General features: G+C 30.9%; 2 protein-coding genes across 2 annotated transcripts; one reads left to right on the top strand and one right to left on the bottom strand.

Annotated features, from left to right (window-relative positions):
• Positions 1–1,752: 1,752 nt before the first annotated feature.
• Positions 1,753–5,246, bottom strand: LOC124842491 (E3 ubiquitin-protein ligase RGLG2-like). Its single transcript, XM_047318992.2, has 11 exons — positions 4,877–5,246; positions 4,451–4,535; positions 4,221–4,361; positions 4,021–4,134; positions 3,785–3,882; positions 3,582–3,658; positions 3,394–3,499; positions 2,932–3,056; positions 2,414–2,525; positions 2,133–2,189; positions 1,753–2,046 (listed from the first exon to the last, which is right to left on the bottom strand). Exons 1-11 carry the CDS (start codon positions 5,120–5,122, stop codon positions 1,963–1,965), a joined length of 1,245 nt encoding a protein of 414 aa, XP_047174948.1. The 5' UTR covers positions 5,123–5,246; the 3' UTR covers positions 1,753–1,962.
• Positions 5,247–9,956: 4,710 nt separating this feature from the next.
• On the top strand, positions 9,957–13,017 carry LOC124842485 (protein IQ-DOMAIN 11-like). Its single transcript, XM_047318977.2, has 5 exons — positions 9,957–10,585; positions 10,662–11,018; positions 11,507–11,725; positions 11,905–12,036; positions 12,330–13,017. The coding sequence occupies exons 1-5, from the start codon at positions 10,514–10,516 to the stop codon at positions 12,876–12,878; spliced, it is 1,329 nt and encodes a 442-aa protein (XP_047174933.1). The 5' UTR covers positions 9,957–10,513; the 3' UTR covers positions 12,879–13,017.
• Positions 13,018–19,106: the final 6,089 nt, after the last annotated feature.

Raw genomic sequence — 19,106 nt, 5'->3', positions numbered from 1 at the left:
ATTATAAAATCATTTTTTTGTAAGATTGTTTAACATTGGAGTGAGAAAGAGGAAAGAGAAAGGGTTGAGAGGAATGAGAGAGGTGAGTAAGGGTTTGGGGGGTTTCTTTTTTTTTTTTTAGTTTTGAGAATGAAAATTATTAAAATACCCTTAATCTTAAAACTTAGAATCCATGATATATAAGGATATTTTTTACACATGAGTTTTCTCAATTCTCAACCGTCATGAAATTTTTTTTTGTATTTTTTTAAAAGATCTTTAATTCATCCAGACCAACCCAATAATCATCTAGACACCGTACTGACCTAACAACTATCCAAACCACACCAGAGCAACTCGACAGACAACACACTAACAACTTGACAACCTCTAAACCAATCCAGCAAGATCTAGACCACATAGATCAAATGGACAAAACCAACAATATTAGATTTGATGACAAGAAAAAATCAAAAAATTGAAGACCAGTCTACAACAATGTGGATTGTAAATTACAATTCCATTTCAATTGTTATTATAGAAAACAAAATAATTTTATCATCTTAAAAATGAATAACTTGCAAAGAGTCAAAATTATAGTATTGTATAAATACTAGAGAGAGTATATTTTATAATCATTACACATTTGCATTGTATAAAAATTATTACACATTTGCATCCCTTAAATAATACAAACAAAATTTATAATTATTTAAAATTCAAACTTTTTATTTTAATTCTAATATTATAAACACACAATATAAAATTTTAAAAAAAGAAAAAAAAAGGTAAAAATCGGTAGACCATACCATCTATGAGCCAAGAAGTTAAGCAGGAGAGATCAGGACAAACTAAATTCCACCCCACTCACCCTCTTTCCCACCCTTAAGGAATATTATATGAAATAACTTACTACCATTCTAAATTTTATTTATTTATTAAACTTTCTTCAGAAAATTAACAAAAAAAGATTCCCCTCCTAATATTGCAGTTGAAAAATAAAACTAACAAAAAAAATCCCCTCAAATATTACAGTTGAAAAATGTCATCAATGTTATATTGTACCCAAAATAATCTTCCTCCGGGTGAGATTAGATGTCTCATTAAAACATAAATTTGAGTCATCCTTTTTTTATTCTGTAGGGTTCAGGCATCAATCTTAATCATATGGAGTTGTGCCATGTTCATAACCATGAGTAATATCATCCAAGAGTTATCATTATCACCATGACCAACAATCTTAATCGATTAAAGAGTAAGAGCAACTCAATGTTATATTGTTCGAATTTCGACATTTAGGTGACTAAGTATAGAAGTAGTTCAGTGTTCCAATGTCATAGTATACAAAAAAGAACAATTCAATGTTTCATTGTCGAGTACAAGAACAACTTGATGACGAGAGAAGCTCGATATTATAGTGTTAAAGCACAAAAAGACAAATTCGACATATACCGAAATATAAAAAAAGTGTTAGGTACAAATAAAGTTTCACATCAGATAAAAGAAGAGTTGAACATGAGTTTATATACACATAGATACCTCTATTGGTAAGAAGCCTTTTAGAGTAGTACTGAAAACAAATCTGTTCATTGTAAAATAGAATAGGTTTGAATGAGTAGAGAGATTATGTAGAAAATTGAACTCACTTAGTTATGGAATTCATTATGTTAGTCTTTCTCTCTTAACTCTTTCCTAAACTTTTATTTTTTTAAAGTTTGTCAAACTTCTCTCAAGAAACACCTTCCCATCCACTCTTCAAACACAAAAACTCAATATCTGAATCTCTTATGCATTCATCAGTCCTCAGATCAAAATTTGATGATCCCAAATGTCAAACTCATAAGCATTAAGATATGAGAAAAAGAATTAATCAAATACACATATGTACAACATCAAATCCTATTCTTCTACGAATTTAACCGATGAAGAAAAAAAGCAAAGAATTGCTATTGGCACAACATAAAGGAAAAGAAAGAAGTATGATTAGTAGTAAAGCTTAATCCTGGTGTTAATGGGGCTCCTGCACATGGGGCATGACTCAAGATCTGCTCCACACTCACAACATGTCTGCAGAAAAATAAAAGCAAAATATGTCAAATAAAATTCATTTTATTTGATGTTTTCTGAACAAATGCAGGGATATCTCTATTTACCTGATGCCCACATCCGAAGGCCATGTCTTTTGCATTGCTCAGACAAATGGGACAAAGCTGCATAAGGCCAAATTAATCACAAATGTCGGATTTAAAGATCATCAAACAACAGACAAAATTTATTTATACGTAAATTGTTTTTAAATGCACACGGTTCCAAACAAGTTTATGAGAAATGCAACAAGAAATATGTTTGAAAAGTAATCTATCTCAAGTTAATGTAAGGATATAGCAAGAGATATTTTCAAGAAAATAACATTATTCTACTTGAAACGTGGTACCTCATTGTCATAGGTGAAACATAGGGCAGAAGGAGCTGTGGGAGTTGGGTGGATACCAGTATATGTGGGAGGTGGGAGGGCAACCCTTTGAGGATCACTGGCTTGCAGACAACTGCTCAAGAGTAATTAGTATAAATTATCACAAAACATTCAACAGAAAATTAGCAGAATTTAAAGAAAAATATTCTTTGCTTACTTTCGTTTGATACTATCTTTCTTATTTTTTTCAAAAACTACAAAAATCCACTCTTTTATAATGATTTTACTTTGGTTAGTTGTGTCAAATGAATATAAATATATGTCATTCTATTATCACTCGAATTTAAAATGAGTAATGATAGCATGACACACGTTAACATTCGTTTGACACATCTAACAAGAGTAAAATGGTATTAAAAAAATTAATTTTTATAATTTTTTGAAAAAATAAAAAATTTAGTGTCAAATGAATATGAAAAAATTATGTGTCAAATTAACATTTTTCATTTAAAATCAATAATAAGGAACCAAATAATTACCCAAGATTAAGCTCTATTGCTGTCTTATACTGAGAAGGAATTTCCATCAATGCAGAAAGCGCAAACGATGCCTCTTTTCGTGAAGGAGGGATGTTCTTTGACATAATCTCCGTGAAGTTCACAAACTACACAGGAAGAAGGAGAAATCATATGTGATTCATTTGATCAACTTCTACAGGTATAGTCAAAGTTATTTGACATAAATTATGCTAAAAATTTTATATAAACTAAAATTAAGACTAATTTAGATTATATATAAATATAAATCTTATTTTACAGATATATATTAAAGTTTATTCTAATAATTTTTTTTTTGTTAATTTTTTTATATCATTCGTTATTAAGATATTTGTTATTTATATAGAATTATAGTTTAGAACTTATTCTAGAAAAAAATGTTTTTTATTTGCAAACCGATGGTTGGATTGAATTAAATTTAAAATTCATTTTTTAATAAATTACCTTAGAATTATCGAAGACACGATACGAGATATTGTCATCAAATTCCTTCATCGTATGAAATGGACCATCTCCAACTCCAACAAATACAATTGAAAGAGGAAATTTACTGTGACAAAGCAGGCATATATATAAGGCACAAGAAGTTTCAAACAAGGAACATTATCAAGTAAAAACTACACGACAATCACCTAGCTGCAACAATGGCATCCACAGTCTTCTGCTCCTGTGGACTTAGTTTCCCATGTCTGCCAACATTTTTTGTTACCTGTGTTAAACATTTGTAGATCATTTATTCTCTGTCCTTGGTAGAAAAGTCATTATCTAAGAAATAAAATATCCAATTCTGTACTCAGAAAATTGCTTCGTATGAAAGAAATATACTGAAGAATACCTGGCCATCTGCGATTATCACCAAAACATGGTACTGGCCACCACTCTGCTTTACAATTGTCATGGCCATTTCAATTATTGGTGCAAATGAAGTAGGCCCTGAAATTAAGATACGCTTCACTAACTCTATATTTGATATTAAAGACTCACATATATAGGGTTGAATGGTAAAAACTAAAAAACATAGTTTTCTGTTGAAAACTGTTCCCAAGAGCAAGAAAACTAGTTATAAAATACCTGCAAGTCGAAGACGAGGAACAATTTCCCTATACCGACTTAACACCTCTTCAAATCCAATGCAAGATCTTTCATCCGGGTAGAAACTGAAGATATCTTGATCGTGTGTTGATGCTGCCATCATATCATAGTAATTTTTTTAACCATATCTTAGCTTCAAAATAATGGAAAACATAACGTTAAGTTGTATTAGCAGATACCATCTCCAAATCCAAAACAGGGGATCAAGTTATCCTCATCGAATGCAGCCAAGGTTTTCCCAATAACTGATATTGCTTGTTCATAAGGATTCGGAAGACTTCCAATGTGATGCAAGCTCCGACCATTGAACGATTTCTTGCCTAAAATGTTAACACCGAGTTCATGAAATTACACTACAACACCATGCATAAATTCCAACTATAGTAACGATTCGTAAATAAAGCCTTACCTGTCCACTCGTTACTCTTGGTGAAATCAATACCAAGAATTAGATTACAAGACTCAAGCCCTGCCCGCTCAAGAGCCTCAGTAACCTAAAAGTATTGCGGATAATAAAAAAGTTTAGAATTAAAACACACACAAATCACCGACTTTAGATCTAACTCAACTCTACCAAACTGATTCTGATTTAAAAGACAAGATTTACATTCAATTATATACTCAAAATTGATCTTATCTCTAGTCTAGTCGACGTATAAAAGGTTTTGCCAAGAAAACACACTACAATTAAATATGAGTTAAATTTATACGGAATTGACGTGTAACTTAAAACCTTAAACACGCATGACATATATCTTTCTCTTCGGTGGATTGAATATAACAAAACGAAATACCACCTAAGGGTTAAATAAAAGAGTAAAAAAAATGAAGTTGCCTGTTCTATGGAATTGTAGCGATCAACAATTCTTGAGTTTGTCCTCTCTAGCTTTGCACTATCATAAGGTATCAATGTATCACCACCGTAAGCTTCACAGCCAAACGAAGAATAAGAGGGTTGTGGATCATCAAAAGCATAACCTGATATCGGATCCAAGTAAGCACTCCAAGAGGATGCAGAACAACTTGACCCTACCGATGAACTCTGCCTCCAACTATTCTCCTTAGAACTTTGACCACCCATTTCACACCCACCAACACTTCTCGATGAAAAATGAAGCAATGAACACAAACCAGTTGCAAAGGGTATATAAACGGCACGAGTGTATCGTCCTCGAGGTTGCAGTTTCCATTTTCCAAGCAACTTCTGGATTTGTTCAATGCAATAAGTAACGAGCAAAGGCAAGCTTCACACAAACGAAAACGATTGTTTCTAACTTAACCCACCGACGTAAGTAACACAGTGTAATTGCTGGTGACTTCAAGCGCAAGGAACCAAAAGTCTTTTGACAAAAGAACACATTGCGACAGGAAGAAAAGAGCGTTAAAAAATAAACTTTAAATTTAATTTAAATTCACAAAATCGATTTTTAAAATGAGATTTATATACATGATCGATGCTTTCAAAATAAGGAATCATATAAAAGTGCTTAGAAAAAAGAACATCTGATTTTGATGATAATAACGTAGATTCCTCGAGTGCACCAGAGTCAACACATGAACGAACATACGCAAATAAAACGAATCGTATAAGGTGTAAAGAGTGTATAAAAGGTGATATTTGATGAGTGTTGTGGGTTGGTGTGTTGAATAACACTGGAGGAGAATCTTCAGTGGTGTATACGCAAATGAGTAATAACTAATATTCGAATTTAGAAGCTTGGGAACAGAAGGTTGTGTGGAACTCAAGAGAAGTAACAGCAAGGGAGTTTCCTCGTATTGCTACAAGGCTGACTGGTCTTACTTTTTACAAATGTTTACACACTAGAGATAACCTTCTTCATAAACCGTTTTAGACCCTTCAAACATGTTTACTAAAAAACAATGAATTAACGAGTCTTTTCGATTTTTATACAGTTTTACTTTCTTATTTCTGTCCAATGTGAGAGTTAGACTCGTTTCTCGACATAAATTACATATGCATGGTAGCAATGGACTCTTTGTGTAATACTTCAACTTCATTCCAAAAAATTTCTCATGTGGTTGAATTTGTGGCATTTGATAGGCGTAAGTTGCTTAAATGAGTTCTATTAGCTTTGAGCTCCAATTCTGCAAGTGATATTTAAGACCTGTCTTTGCAATGTGAAGTTCTTAAAATGGAGCTTCCAGCTACCAAAAAGGAAAAGGACAAAGCATAACTGTTGGAAGAATTTGTTAAAATGAAGTTCAAGGACTGTCAATGAATTAATTCTGTATCGTTTTTTTGTTGGGAAATATTTACAGCTATGTAAATTAAGACTTTGCTAATTTAATTTTATTATTTCTTTCTTCATCAAAAATTAACAAAAAGTTTATTATAACACATAAAATGCACTATTAATGATAAATTTGTAATTATAGAATATTAAAATTTATTATTATATTTTATATATTTAAATGTATAATAAATATCTGCTATTAATACCATTACCTTCTCTGTTGGCTCCAGTAGGTCAACCCTAACTAGCCTATCGGCTAGTCTATTAGTAATTATTTAGTAGGTCATTTTTTTAGGACCTATCACCATTTTTTTTTCGTTCTAGACATTTTTTTGTTTCTATGATATTTTTTTCACTTTTTCCTGAGATAATAAAGATGAAATAATCAAATCACACTTGTCCGGATGTCATCCTTGTTCATAAGTTTTGGAATTGAAAATTTAATTAGTGTAACTAATGAGATTTAAACCAGATTAATTCTTGGTGTTCCTTTTAATATCTGGTGACTTGGATATTGAAATCTAAATTAAAATAAATTCTTGTTAAAGTACAGTTAAAGAACATTGTCTAGTGTTTCTTTATGATTAAAACAACTTCTTGTAAATCTATATTTGATTTAATTTTTGAAAATCTTTTCAAGTTCAATTCTGTCTTCTTGAACTTTGTCATTATTTATACAATTACATTCATTAACATAGATGAAAACAATATAATCAAGTAGAATATTTACATAAGTTAAAGTATAGTTAACCATGTTTTAAAAAAGAAAAATTATTGATTCTATTTTTTAGAGTAATTTTTCATGGATGAGTCTATCTACAATAAAAAGGCTTATTATGAGAATTCTAAAGTAGGTTATATCTTTGTTTATAAGAATTCTATTAAACCAAATACGAATATTTCTCCTAATTTAGTCGAGATTCTGCAAGGTTTTTACATGGTTAATTTGAATTACATTACAAATTACATCAAAGTGCTCTATTCATTTAAATTCCGAAATAATAACGACGGTTTAAAAACGTAGCAACTAAATTTTTAGACAATAAAGATCCAAAAGCATAAAATAAAATGTGTAGAATAATCATTGTAAGTAAATATGCAAAAGTAATAGACACATTTTATAAATTTAGTGATGTTTTTGATGTACCTTTGTCTTTAATATATGGAATGGGATGCAACAATTGTGACTATTAGCTCAAAGAAAAAAGTGGTTATGAATATGGTTGGTTGTATCTAACATCTGCAGTACTTGGTCCAATAAAGTTGAGGTGAAATCAACGTTGTAGTTCACTTTTACAGTTATACGCTTTATTGGTTTTTGTGTCTTTTAAACAAGTTTTGTTTAAACAAGTTTACTAAATTGTTAGGAATCTCAAGTGAACTATTTGGTTTGTAACGGAGTACAAATTTTTAAAAAAAAATTTGTCCTTTCCGTTGTTAAATTGTGATATATTGAAGAAGTAAAATTAATCAAACTGAATTAAATTATTAAATAATTGTATTATATTATACTAAAAATATTATATTAATTATAATAAAAATTGAAGTGAATTACATTATATTTTAGTTTGAATAAACTGAATTTTCAAAGTTATAGTTGAAAATTAAATCATATACGCACATTAAAAAAATTCATATTAAAATGAATTTGCATATGAAGTATTTAATTTAAATATATGTGCTATTGTAAAATACAGAAAAATCTCAATCCAGTGAGCATTTATGAAAAATCTTGAACTTTTTCCATTAGGGGTTAATGGGTGAAAAGTTATGATATTATAATTGTGATTTAATAAGTTTTTGCAGAGAATAAAATGGAACACAGATTGTTGTTAGAATATTTAAGGTAAAATGTGTAGTTAATATATGAGTTGAAAGATTAGGTTTCCATGTTGGGATAAGTTGTTTGGAAACAATAGAGACAACCTTACGTTGTCATAATTATAGATGGGTGGTTTAACCTCATAGTTGTCTCTTGAGGATAATTCAATTGAATAGGCTAAAAAATGGTACAATAATAAATACTCAGCAATTTTGGTCCAAGATTGTTTCCCCTAAAACGTTCATTGCATCATTGAGTGTAGGCCCTGATTCAAGAAACTAACCAAACCTTGATTGAGTAGTCTATTAATAACCAAACAAACATCTTTTTCATTCAAAGGATTCAATCCTCAGAAGTCATTTTAAAGTTAACCATTGCGTGACAAAGTCTGTGCTTTTGGTTTTCAAATAGCCGACCACACCCTCACTTCTCTCTTTATTAAAAGATGAGATTTCACAGATTGTATTATCACATTTCCTCTCTTTCCCTTCTTTTACATCTTCGACCTTACACTTTCCTCCACTCCCCTTTATGTTAATAAATATATATACATATTAAGTTTACTACTAGATATATTAGATAACAACTAGATATAGAGTGAAATAATAGGTTTAATAAACAATAAATATTTCGTTATATAGCGTAATTTGGCCTATCTCTAATGAATCATATTGAGAGAAGAATTTGTCGAAAATACTATGTTAACGAGATTTAAGTCCAATCATATATAAGAGATTAACATCATCTTTAATACAAAATAAAAGAATTAAATGATATATAAGAAAAAAAAACATAAAAAGATTAAATTTGCAGTCAAATTATATGATGAATATATCCTATATATCTCGTAAAAGTTTCTCCATAATTAGATCCTTATTTGGATCAAAAGACCTATAAATAATGTGTAGTGTATATATCTCTGCACCCATCTTACTGCTGCCTAACTTTGCAGGATGAGAAGTATGTGTTCACTTAGTTTCCACATTCATCCATAATGGAGATTTGACTTTTTGGTGCAATGGCATATGAAATCAAAGGTGTTTGAAGGAAATGCCATACTCTTGGGTCTATGTTTCAACAGACAGATACTAGTTCTTATCCTTCCATAGACCACCCTGAACCCTCCTTCACCAATTTCACAATCCTAGTATTATAATTAAGGCTTGCTGCTCCTTCCAATGTTTGCCATTTCTTGTTACACTGTATAACACTTTTTTAATTAACATTCTTTCTTATCAAACAATGTTTGATTGGAAAACATAGATACTTTGTTTTTGGTTTATGATGAATTCAAAATCTCTTTCAAATACACACAAAAATACCTAAATATAAAATAAATCATATAAAACTGTGTGTGTGTGTGTAAAACATATTTAATTCCTAAGATATAATTGTTTTAATAAACCAACACATTACACCACATGAGTGTTGTATAATTTGGCGATTTCCCTGCTTTACAAATGAACAGGCATATGAACATGTGCCAGTTGGAAAATTTGGATGAGGCCCACAAGGCTGAGAGCAACTGCTCGTTATTATTTAATCACTGGCTTTCTTAATGAAAGCAAAATGGTCTGTTTCTCTGCTGTGGAACACTTCCTCTTGAGGGTCCACACTTTGAACAGAGAAAGCTCATCATGCATGATAAAGAAGAAAAATGGGAAATGATTGAAGTTGCACCCACATAAAAATCATACCCACTTCACCAAAAGTTCCAAGCTTGTGATTTCTAACTAATAGGGAAAAAATAATACATAAAAAAAAAATCTTGTTATCCGTGCCCATTCTTGGGTATCTGATACTGTAATAAAGAATGTTTTGCTGATTTCAAAGGTTTCCCGTCTGATTTTAGTGACAACACTGCGCTTTTTGCAAGCTTCTAGTTCTCTTAAATGGTGATTCTTGACCTTTTAAAAGAGTTTATTGTTGTTTTATAGCCTTTTTCAAAGAGTCTAAGAGATTTCATAAGATGGGGGTAAGTAAGGTAGTGGGTGTTGGATCACACTACATCTGCATCAAATTCATTTTTTTTTTAACTGTGCTGACTTGTGTGCATTAGAGTTAAAATTACTCTGAAAGCAAAGTTCTGACTAATGTGCGTGTTTTGGTCTTTGTAACGACTATTTGCCCCTATGAGAAGCTTTTCTATGACAAAGTCTGCAAATTGTTCCTTCTTTTTGGGACAAGTGTAATGTTTAGGTTTTAACAAGTCCATTACTTAAATCAGTTCACTGTCTACTTACAAACCAATTTGTACGTTTCATCCATCTACTTGTTCAGCTCAGCTGGGGCCATTAGATAAACAAAAACCAAAACATATGCTGTATAAGAGAGGACTCTTCTGAGCATTCTCTCAGATCACAGAAACTGGAGTTGGTCCATGTGATGTTGTTAAATGGCTAAGAAGGGTTGGTTAAGCATGATTAAGAAGCTCTTTTTATGGGGGGCACAGTCCTCACAAACGAAGGTAAATGATCTTCTCCTTTGACTAATAATTCTCTTCAACCAAGATTGTGCTGCTCATGAGACAAACCTGTTTTCAGAAGGAAAAAAGAAGGGTTTGGATATTTGGGAGGGTTAAGACCAAGAGGTTGCCTTCAATTACAGCACCACCACCCTCAAAAGAAACAAGACTAAGTGAAGCTGAAGAAGAACACGGCAAGCATGCTTTAACAGTGGCCATTGCTTCTGCTGCTGCTGCTGAAGCTGCTATCACTGCTGCTCAGGTTGCTGTTGAGGTTGTCAGGCTCCAATCAGCTCATCAACAACTTAATGAAAAACAACAACAGCTTCAACCTGTTAAAACCAGACATGATGCTCCTCATTCCACACACCACTGCCAGAGGAAGATGGAAGAAGCTTCAGCCATCAAAATTCAAACAGCATTCAGAGGTTATCTAGTGAGTTTGTCTAATCTCTGTCATTTACATATATGAAGCTTAAATCCTTTTTCCACTCTGTTCACTTTTCTCAGCTAAATGGTCTTTTATTAGTTAAGTTTGAGAAACCAAATGTAAATAAGGATACACAAATATGTTCAGAACTAAAACTTAGTTATCAAGTTAGTAAATACTAATTCATTTGAAGTCTTCAACTAAATTAGTGATTTCCCAAAATATAACAAGGTAACTTGGGAACAGAAACTACATTTTTGTGTAGCATATTTCACAAATTTAACCGATTAGTGATTACCCAAATTGAGAAATAGGTAACTTTTGAACAGAAAATAGAGTAAAATTTTTGTAATCATATTTAACAAGTTAACACCAAAGAGGGTAAAAGAAAAATCTGAAAGAATCAAGGGAACAGTTACTGTAGATGAAAAAAAGTGAGTGAAGTCATCTTAGTAGATTCTTACTCACAATTCACTGATTGGTGAGAGTTACAGTCAAGGAAAGCTCTAAGAGCATTGAAGGGAATAGTGAAGCTTCAAGCTATCATTCGTGGAAGAGCTGTGAGACGCCAAGCTTTGTGCACTCTGAAGTGCTTGGAGTCCATAGTGAGTATCCAGTCACATGTCTTTGCAAGGAGACTTCAAATGGTTGAAGGAAGATGGGATTGTGGTGAACATGAAGATATGGAAGGTTCAAGAGACAAGATAATAAGGGTAGGAATAACATGTTCCTGTTGATTATTACTTATGTTCTCATCACATCACAAAAGTAAATTTCGCTTTCAATGCAATAATCTCCATGTTATTATGGATGACAGCTTACAGATATATTTTTGTCACTTGTTATCCATTGCATGGTTTACATTTCAAATATGGCTTTCAATTTTTTTCAGATGGACTCAAACAGTGAGAGAAGGTGGGATGACAGCATTTTGTTGAAGGAAGAGGTAGATGCCTCTTGCATGAACAAGAAAGAAGCAGTTGTTAAGAGAGAAAGAGTAAAAGAATATACCTTCAACCACAGAGTAAGCTCTTAAACCAGTTTTTTCCATAGTTTGAGAAAACATGATCTATCTTCATACTGGATTTTTATAATAATTGAAAGGTAAACATGTTTACATTTTGTTTCCTATTTCCAACAATTTCCTTAAGAAATAGTATGATTAAGATCTTGTTATTTTTGCTGTTTTCTGTACAAATCCTTCAAAATGGGGGGAAAAATGGAGAACATAGTTATTTGTGGAAGAAAGAAATTAAAACAGAAACCATTTCTTTAAAGGTCTTATTGTTCTTATTCTAACTTAGAAAACACTTTCAGAAGTCAGCTGAATCAGAAAGAGATAAAATAAATGGAAGATGGAGGTACTGGATGGAACAGTGGGTAGACACACAACTTTCCAAGAGTAAAGAACTTGAAGATTTAGTCTCAGTTTTCAGCTCACATCACTCTAGACCAGGGGAGGAAAGTGGAAGGAGAGAACTAAAACTCAGAAATAATCAGAGACAGAATCAGGTTGAAGGATTAGATTCTCCAGCAGTTTCTTCAAGGAACACATTTCCTCACAGGAGCCAGACTTCAGAGGCAGAAGATCACTCATTCCCAAGCTCACCTGCAATTCCTACATATATGGCTGCAACAAAATCAACACAAGCAAAAGCAAGATCAACAAGCTCCCCAAGAGCAAGGTTAGGAGGGAATTTTGACATGAACTCTGATAGCTATTCACCATGCAAGAAAAAGTTACCACTTGTGTCTTCTATTAATCAGCAAAGATCTCCTAGCTTAAAGGGCCTTCCTAGACCTCTGAAGTTAAGTCAGACATTGAGGGATCTCAGCATTAACTCTGATTGCTCTGTGCCAATTTGAGATGAAGAAAGCTCCTTCACATGAAGAAAACATTATCTCAGCATTACCATTGTTCCTCCTATTATATATGAAAGTAAAAATTGATTCTTTTTTGGTTCAGAATTGGATTTGAATGTGACAGAAAGGTGTTAGTTTTTTCTCTCAGCAGTTAGTTGATCACTTGTGTGCTCTAAAGTCAAAACTCAAAATCATATCAAATGCATCTGATGACAATATAAAATCTCGCGTACAAGTATATACAGAGCATGATACCCGTGTAGACACAATTAGATATATAAGACACATAATATGTTTTTGTATAAGATCTTCTGAAATCCTTGTGTAGTTCAACTTATGTGATTGGATGCATGATAGTCTTCATTAGTTTTGCACTCTCTATGTTGAACTTTTTTATATATTGGTTTGATATGGATGCATTTGTCTTCCCTTGTTTATTTGTTTGTTTTATGGATGTATATACAAATATATTTTTTATATGAAAAAGTCTTCTAACAGTTTTGACTGAGATTCGACACTTTTAGAAAGTATATTTTGTTGTTAGAAAATATGAAAAATATGAAAAAGACATTTTTTTTATATGAAAAAATATGGTTCAGTCAATTGTTTTTTAGACTATCATAACGCAATCTTTAGTTTTGTTTATAACTATTTGGTAAAACATCAGGTGACTTTAAAAAGTAGGTTACGTTCTTGTGTGATTTTATGGTTAATTGATTTGGTTTAGGTCATTCTGTGAAAATAATTTGTAAAATAAATTCACCGTATCAATTGGGATGATTAAAAGGATTTTGCAATTGGTAAAACGGGATTTCTCTTTGCACCTCATGATTTTCTCTTGCACTCCGTGGGATAGTCTAAAAGACAAAATTAACCCTAAACATTCGCTCTTTTTGTTTTTGTTGTTCTCTCTTTGGAATTACATGATCTCTGAACAACTTCAATAATGGAATTCGTAAGTATTTACAAGGAAGAGCAACTTTTGGATGTTAAAGCGTACTCGAATTGCAAAAGTTATTTCATAAGTTTATTTCAAATTAAAAAGGCCGAAAGTAAAAAAATATTTTAAAACTACGCAGTTTGAAAGGGGTGTTGCTTCCTCTACCACCACACCTTTCTCCCTCCATCTCCCCTTTACTATTTTGCCCCTCAGTAAAATTTTATTTTTAGGATTATTATTTTTTAATTTTACTCATTCACAACCTATTTCACTAATAACTTATTCTAGTATCGTACATGAGTAAAATACTTTTCTTTCATTTTAACATTATACTTCTTCTCTTTCTTTCGTTGCTGTGAGATACTACAAGTTGCAAATGTTGGTGGTGGTGGAAAGAATTATCAAGTAGTCTCCCTCTCATGGTGCAGTGTCGCTCTCGTGGTGCAGTGTGTGTCATGCTTCCTCCAGGTGCGTATTCGAATAAACCTTGAAATAAAACGCTAAAATAAAAAACATAACCTTTAAACGGAGGTGACATCCTTCAACAGATGTCACCTCCGTTTACGTTTTTTATTTTATGGTTTGTTGTGAAGAGAATGGTGAAGAAAACCAACCTGGAAGAAACGAAAACTCCAAAGAATTCCTCCTCCTCACGCTGGTCGACGCTCTGGACGCTCCTCCACACTACGGCGGCGACGCTCCTTCACAGCACGGCAGCAATGGAAGCTTTCAAACAAAACAAAAAACTCGGAAGAAAAAGGAATGGAAGCGGGGAGGTGGGGAGGTAAAACGGAAATGGGGAAAAGGGAAGAGAGTCTCGTAGGTGGGTGCTGGAAAAGTAAAATTAGGATTTCAAATTATTTAAAATAGGATAAAAGTAAAAATCTTTTTAACTTAAGGATATAATTGTATTTAAAATAATGTGGGGAGGTGGAGGAAGTACACGGTGGTGGTGGAGGGAGCAACACCCATTTGAAAGTCTACTTTAAAAAAAAAATCAAATTATATAGTCCAAAATAAACTCTTGAAAAAAAAACTTTTTATATTGTATAATTCAAAAGACTTTCAAATTTGAGCCTATTCAAGAATTCACGAGCCTTCCTATTATAATAACAAAATAAGGATCTTAACATTTATAGGAGTGCATGAGGACAACATGGAGGTGTGAAAAGAAATCCCCTTGATAGAAGTGTGAAAAATGGACCATGTCCAATTCGTTTTTGTGTTTTCCACCCACTCCAAAACCAAAAGGAAGAAGAACATTATTGCTATTTTTGATATGATTTAGTTAATGTAAAAATATCTAAAAACTTTTGTTCTTACTTAATGTTTCTCGTTTGATTTCCAGTCAAGTATTTTAGGAAGGGAAGTAAGATTTTTTATTTGTTTTTACTTTGGTTAATAATTTATCTTATTTGTCAAAGATACTTATAAATGCAACACTTACTGTACATTAGTCTTTGTTTTCCTATTTTCGGCAAAGAAAATTAAAAGAGAGAGCAAGCCTAGTTATTTTTTTCTTCTTTTCTTTTCTTATACACTTGAACAAATTAAGATAAGTTTTATTCACTTCTAGACCTCCATAATCGATGTGAATTTAGTTTTGAAATTTTAAAATTGTCCTATATTATTATGTACAGTAAATAGGTAGATTTACTGTACATAATAATAAATAGAATTTTGTATAAAAACTTAGGTTTTATATAAAAATCACCTTGATAGAATTTTGTGGAGAAAATTATAAATAGATTATGAGAGTGTGTTATAACTGAGAATGATAGGTAGATTTATCCTAAAATAATATCTTCAAACCTTTTTTTTTTCTTGGTATTATTCATTTTCTACAGAATGAGTGAGTAGGGTGTCTATAGAAGATTATCCGACGCTCAAGTCATTATTTTAAGTCAGATATTTTTGTCAAACTATGATTAATGCAAAAGTGAATTCAAAATTAGATTAACATAATATTTATAAGAGTATTTTACTTGTATATAATAAATTGAAGTAAACATTAATAGTTCATAACGTGGACAATGTCAGAACCAACCAAATGTACTTGTATTGAACTTTACAATGATGTTAACAACATTTAACTAATTAGAGTCCCTTTTTGTCCTATACCCCACTAATGGAGTTCCGATGACACGACTCTTGTAAGTGACTTGTATTTCTTTTATTCCACAAATACACACATCCAACAACGTGGAGTTGACTTGTATTTCTTTAATTCTTCAAAACCAATGAAGCATTGCACAAGCTCTCAACCAAATACTCTCACACTAAAATATCCCAATTATATTTACCCAAACTTTGTAAGTCATTCATAATCTTAAAAAAGTATGGGAAAAATTGTTCCACTTCAATTTGGTAACAAAAACTCATATATGTTTAACAAAATATAAAGGCTGCAAAAATCTTCTATAGGAATATCTTCATGTTCTTATAACATAAAATCATATATTACATTAACATGAACTTTTTTCAGACAAAAATACTCCAATCCTCATTTAAATCAATTTTATCTTTGATTACCCTCAGTCTCAGTCCTAAACATACATCTAATAAATTAAATCCAACTACTTTCGCACAAAGTAAAAAACCACCCCTCTTTCAACTCACATACTACATAACTCAGTTTAAAGATTTCTACTTATCTTGACAGGGTTGTTCAACACATGAACCACTAAAACGATGTGACTTCAATAAATGTTTTTTGTTTCATACTTAAATTTTCATTCAAAGCACCTAGAAGTTTCGGTCTCTAGGAATGGCGAAAAGAAATCTGCAAAACAAAAATTAAGCTTAGGTAAAAGATCTTAAGCCCACATAAAATGTCTATGATACAAACATCCATACCTTCGTGTCATGACTATATTTACCAACTTTATCACCTTACTCATCATTGTTATCCTCACACACCACTAAGAATCAACACACTACTTTGCAACATCAATTACAAACAACAATGATGATTGAAGGAATAAGAATGACGATTGAAAGGAAAACATTTCATTTGATAAATAACATATGAGAATATTGTCAGTTATTTCAACAAAAAAAAGTACCATAATATCGCCAACCTAGGTTTTTTTTTACTTGGTTAAACACTTGCAATTTGAAATTTCAACAGGGGAGAAAAATACGTCTTGATCAGCAACTTAAAAAATTATTCAAAATTAAATTTAAAAAATTTGCATTAATTATGTCATTTCCATATTTATATTTTATAGATGTTCTTTGATAACGATGGTTATATTTTGTGCGTGACCACTGGGATCAATACAAAATATTTATTTTTTAATAATAGAACAACATATAAAGAATTTATTCATGTGAAAAATAACAAACATGTTGTTAAACGAAAAACTATAAACGAGCCACCAAGTTCAGTATCATCATAAAAATATTTTATAAGTTTATAATAAAAATTGGTATTGTTAACCATTTTTACCAAAAGTTTTATTAATTATATTTCAAAAACTAAAGAAACTTTGAATAAATTATTTTATATAATAAACTATCTTTTAAGATAAACCTAACTGCCATTGAAGAATAATTAGTTTTAGATATATTATTGACAAATAGAAGAAATTTTGTTTAACATATGGAAGATTAAATTATGACGTAGCTAATTTGTTTCTTAAGATTTACATAGCAAGGCGAATCTCAACTTACTAGAGATTAAAAGAATGTTAAAAACTCAGAATGAGAAAAGGAATAAAGAGTATAAAAGAAAAGGAAAGTAAATATAAAAAAAAGTGATGATATTGATATGGTAAAGTTTCATTGTTATGATAATAATAAAAGAAAGAGCATGGTTGATGCTTAGCACTATATACGGTTTAGAATTTGTAGCATAAATTGGTGTTTGGATTTGCACCTAACCAACACTTTTTTTATTTATAAGGGCACATGCATGGATCATATCAGACAAGTTAGTTTATATTTGCAGCCGACAAACACAGCCGCAATACAAGATGCAAAATTGACTTGTGGAGAAACACACATCAATGGAGCCACTTTAACCAACACATCATTCCAGAATATCATGTCTTTCGTTTTATTTTCATTATAGAGCTCATGAAAATGGACAACATTTACAAAGAACGTACGTTCATTATATATATTCAATTATAAAATATTAAAAAATTATAAAATATTAAGGAAGGGAATTTTAACTTCATTTAGTTTATAAACTCTTAGACTTACTTGTATCTTATAAAATTGTTTTATTTTTCGTCAATAACAAACTTTCGACACATCTTTTTACGTCTATATATATATATATATATATATATATCAAATATGAGACTAGATATCAATAGATGATTCGATAGAAACTTGATAACAAGTGAAATAATAAATCCAACAAACAAAAACTTTATTAGAATAAACCGTAAACCATAATTCTGGTAAGTGGACTTTAAGTCTAATCTAATCTTATAAAATTGATTTGTAAAATGAAATTTACTGTCACTTATGTATTATAAATTGATTTTATCTTTAGTTAATATGAAACTTTCAACAAAAGAAAAATCATAATAACATGAAATACATTATGAGCTATTAATTTTAAAAAATGTTCAATAAAAGTGTAGGAAAGGAATTTAAATTTGATACATCTCACCGTTTGTAAAATGAGATTGTTTTTTTACTTGTATTTATCAGAAATTAGTTCTATCTACATGATCTCCAACCCCTATTTATATTTAGACATGTACATTTCATATTTATAAATATTTATCAAAAGAAACATAATATCAAGTAAATATAATTTATATAAAGAATTGACATTATTTTCATTCTTTTAAGCTAATGAGGTTATATATATATATTTTTTTTTCATTTTTACTCCATACAAAACTTATAATTGTATTCAAATTCTTCAGAGTTATGTAAAATTAAATATTTATTGATGATTAAATAAAAAAAGTGTGGATATAATGTATTATCGCTTTTTTCTTAAATTTCTTTAAGACATTAACCCACTATAGTTATAAATGGCTATTCATTTTAAAAAAAATGATGAAAATTGTAATAGATAATGATGTGGTTGTACTCATAGAGGTCTAAACCTCTACCATGCCTAAGCCATTGAAGAATGAAGGTGAGTGATTAATGGAGACACATTTTTCACATTTCACTTTTAGAAAGTATGTTGAGTACAAGGAAAAGAGGATGAGATGATTGGAGGATAGAAAGGATGAATCACACTCTAATCTTATGATTTTATTTGTCTTCATTCAGATGACAAAATAGTTTAAATAACAATTCATTTAATTACTTCAATT

Source organism: Vigna umbellata, chromosome 3 (assembly GCF_029865625.1).
Source record: "Vigna umbellata cultivar VRB3 chromosome 3, Vumbellata_1.0, whole genome shotgun sequence".
Classification (NCBI taxonomy): Eukaryota; Viridiplantae; Streptophyta; class Magnoliopsida; order Fabales; family Fabaceae; genus Vigna; species Vigna umbellata.
Note: the sequence above shows the minus strand (reverse complement) of the source record. Positions and strands in the feature narration are given on the sequence as shown.

What these genes read in the sequence shown, in the direction of transcription:
- LOC124842491 (XM_047318992.2), bottom strand. Translation starts at nt 5,122, where the DNA reads ATGGGTGGTCAAAGTTCTAAGGAGAATAGTTGGAGGCAGAGTTCATCG. An exon ending in GCTACAATTCCATAGAACAG is followed by an intron (nt 4,536 to 4,876) that starts GCAACTTCATTT and finishes CAATACTTTTAG; the next exon opens with GTTACTGAGGCTCTTGAGCG. An exon ending in GATGCCATTGTTGCAGCTAG is followed by an intron (nt 3,500 to 3,581) that starts GTGATTGTCGTG and finishes GCTTTGTCACAG; the next exon opens with TAAATTTCCTCTTTCAATTG.
- LOC124842485 (XM_047318977.2), top strand. Translation starts at nt 10,514, where the DNA reads ATGGCTAAGAAGGGTTGGTTAAGCATGATTAAGAAGCTCTTTTTATGG. An exon ending in CACAGTCCTCACAAACGAAG is followed by an intron (nt 10,586 to 10,661) that starts GTAAATGATCTT and finishes ACCTGTTTTCAG; the next exon opens with AAGGAAAAAAGAAGGGTTTG. An exon ending in CAAGAGACAAGATAATAAGG is followed by an intron (nt 11,726 to 11,904) that starts GTAGGAATAACA and finishes AATTTTTTTCAG; the next exon opens with ATGGACTCAAACAGTGAGAG.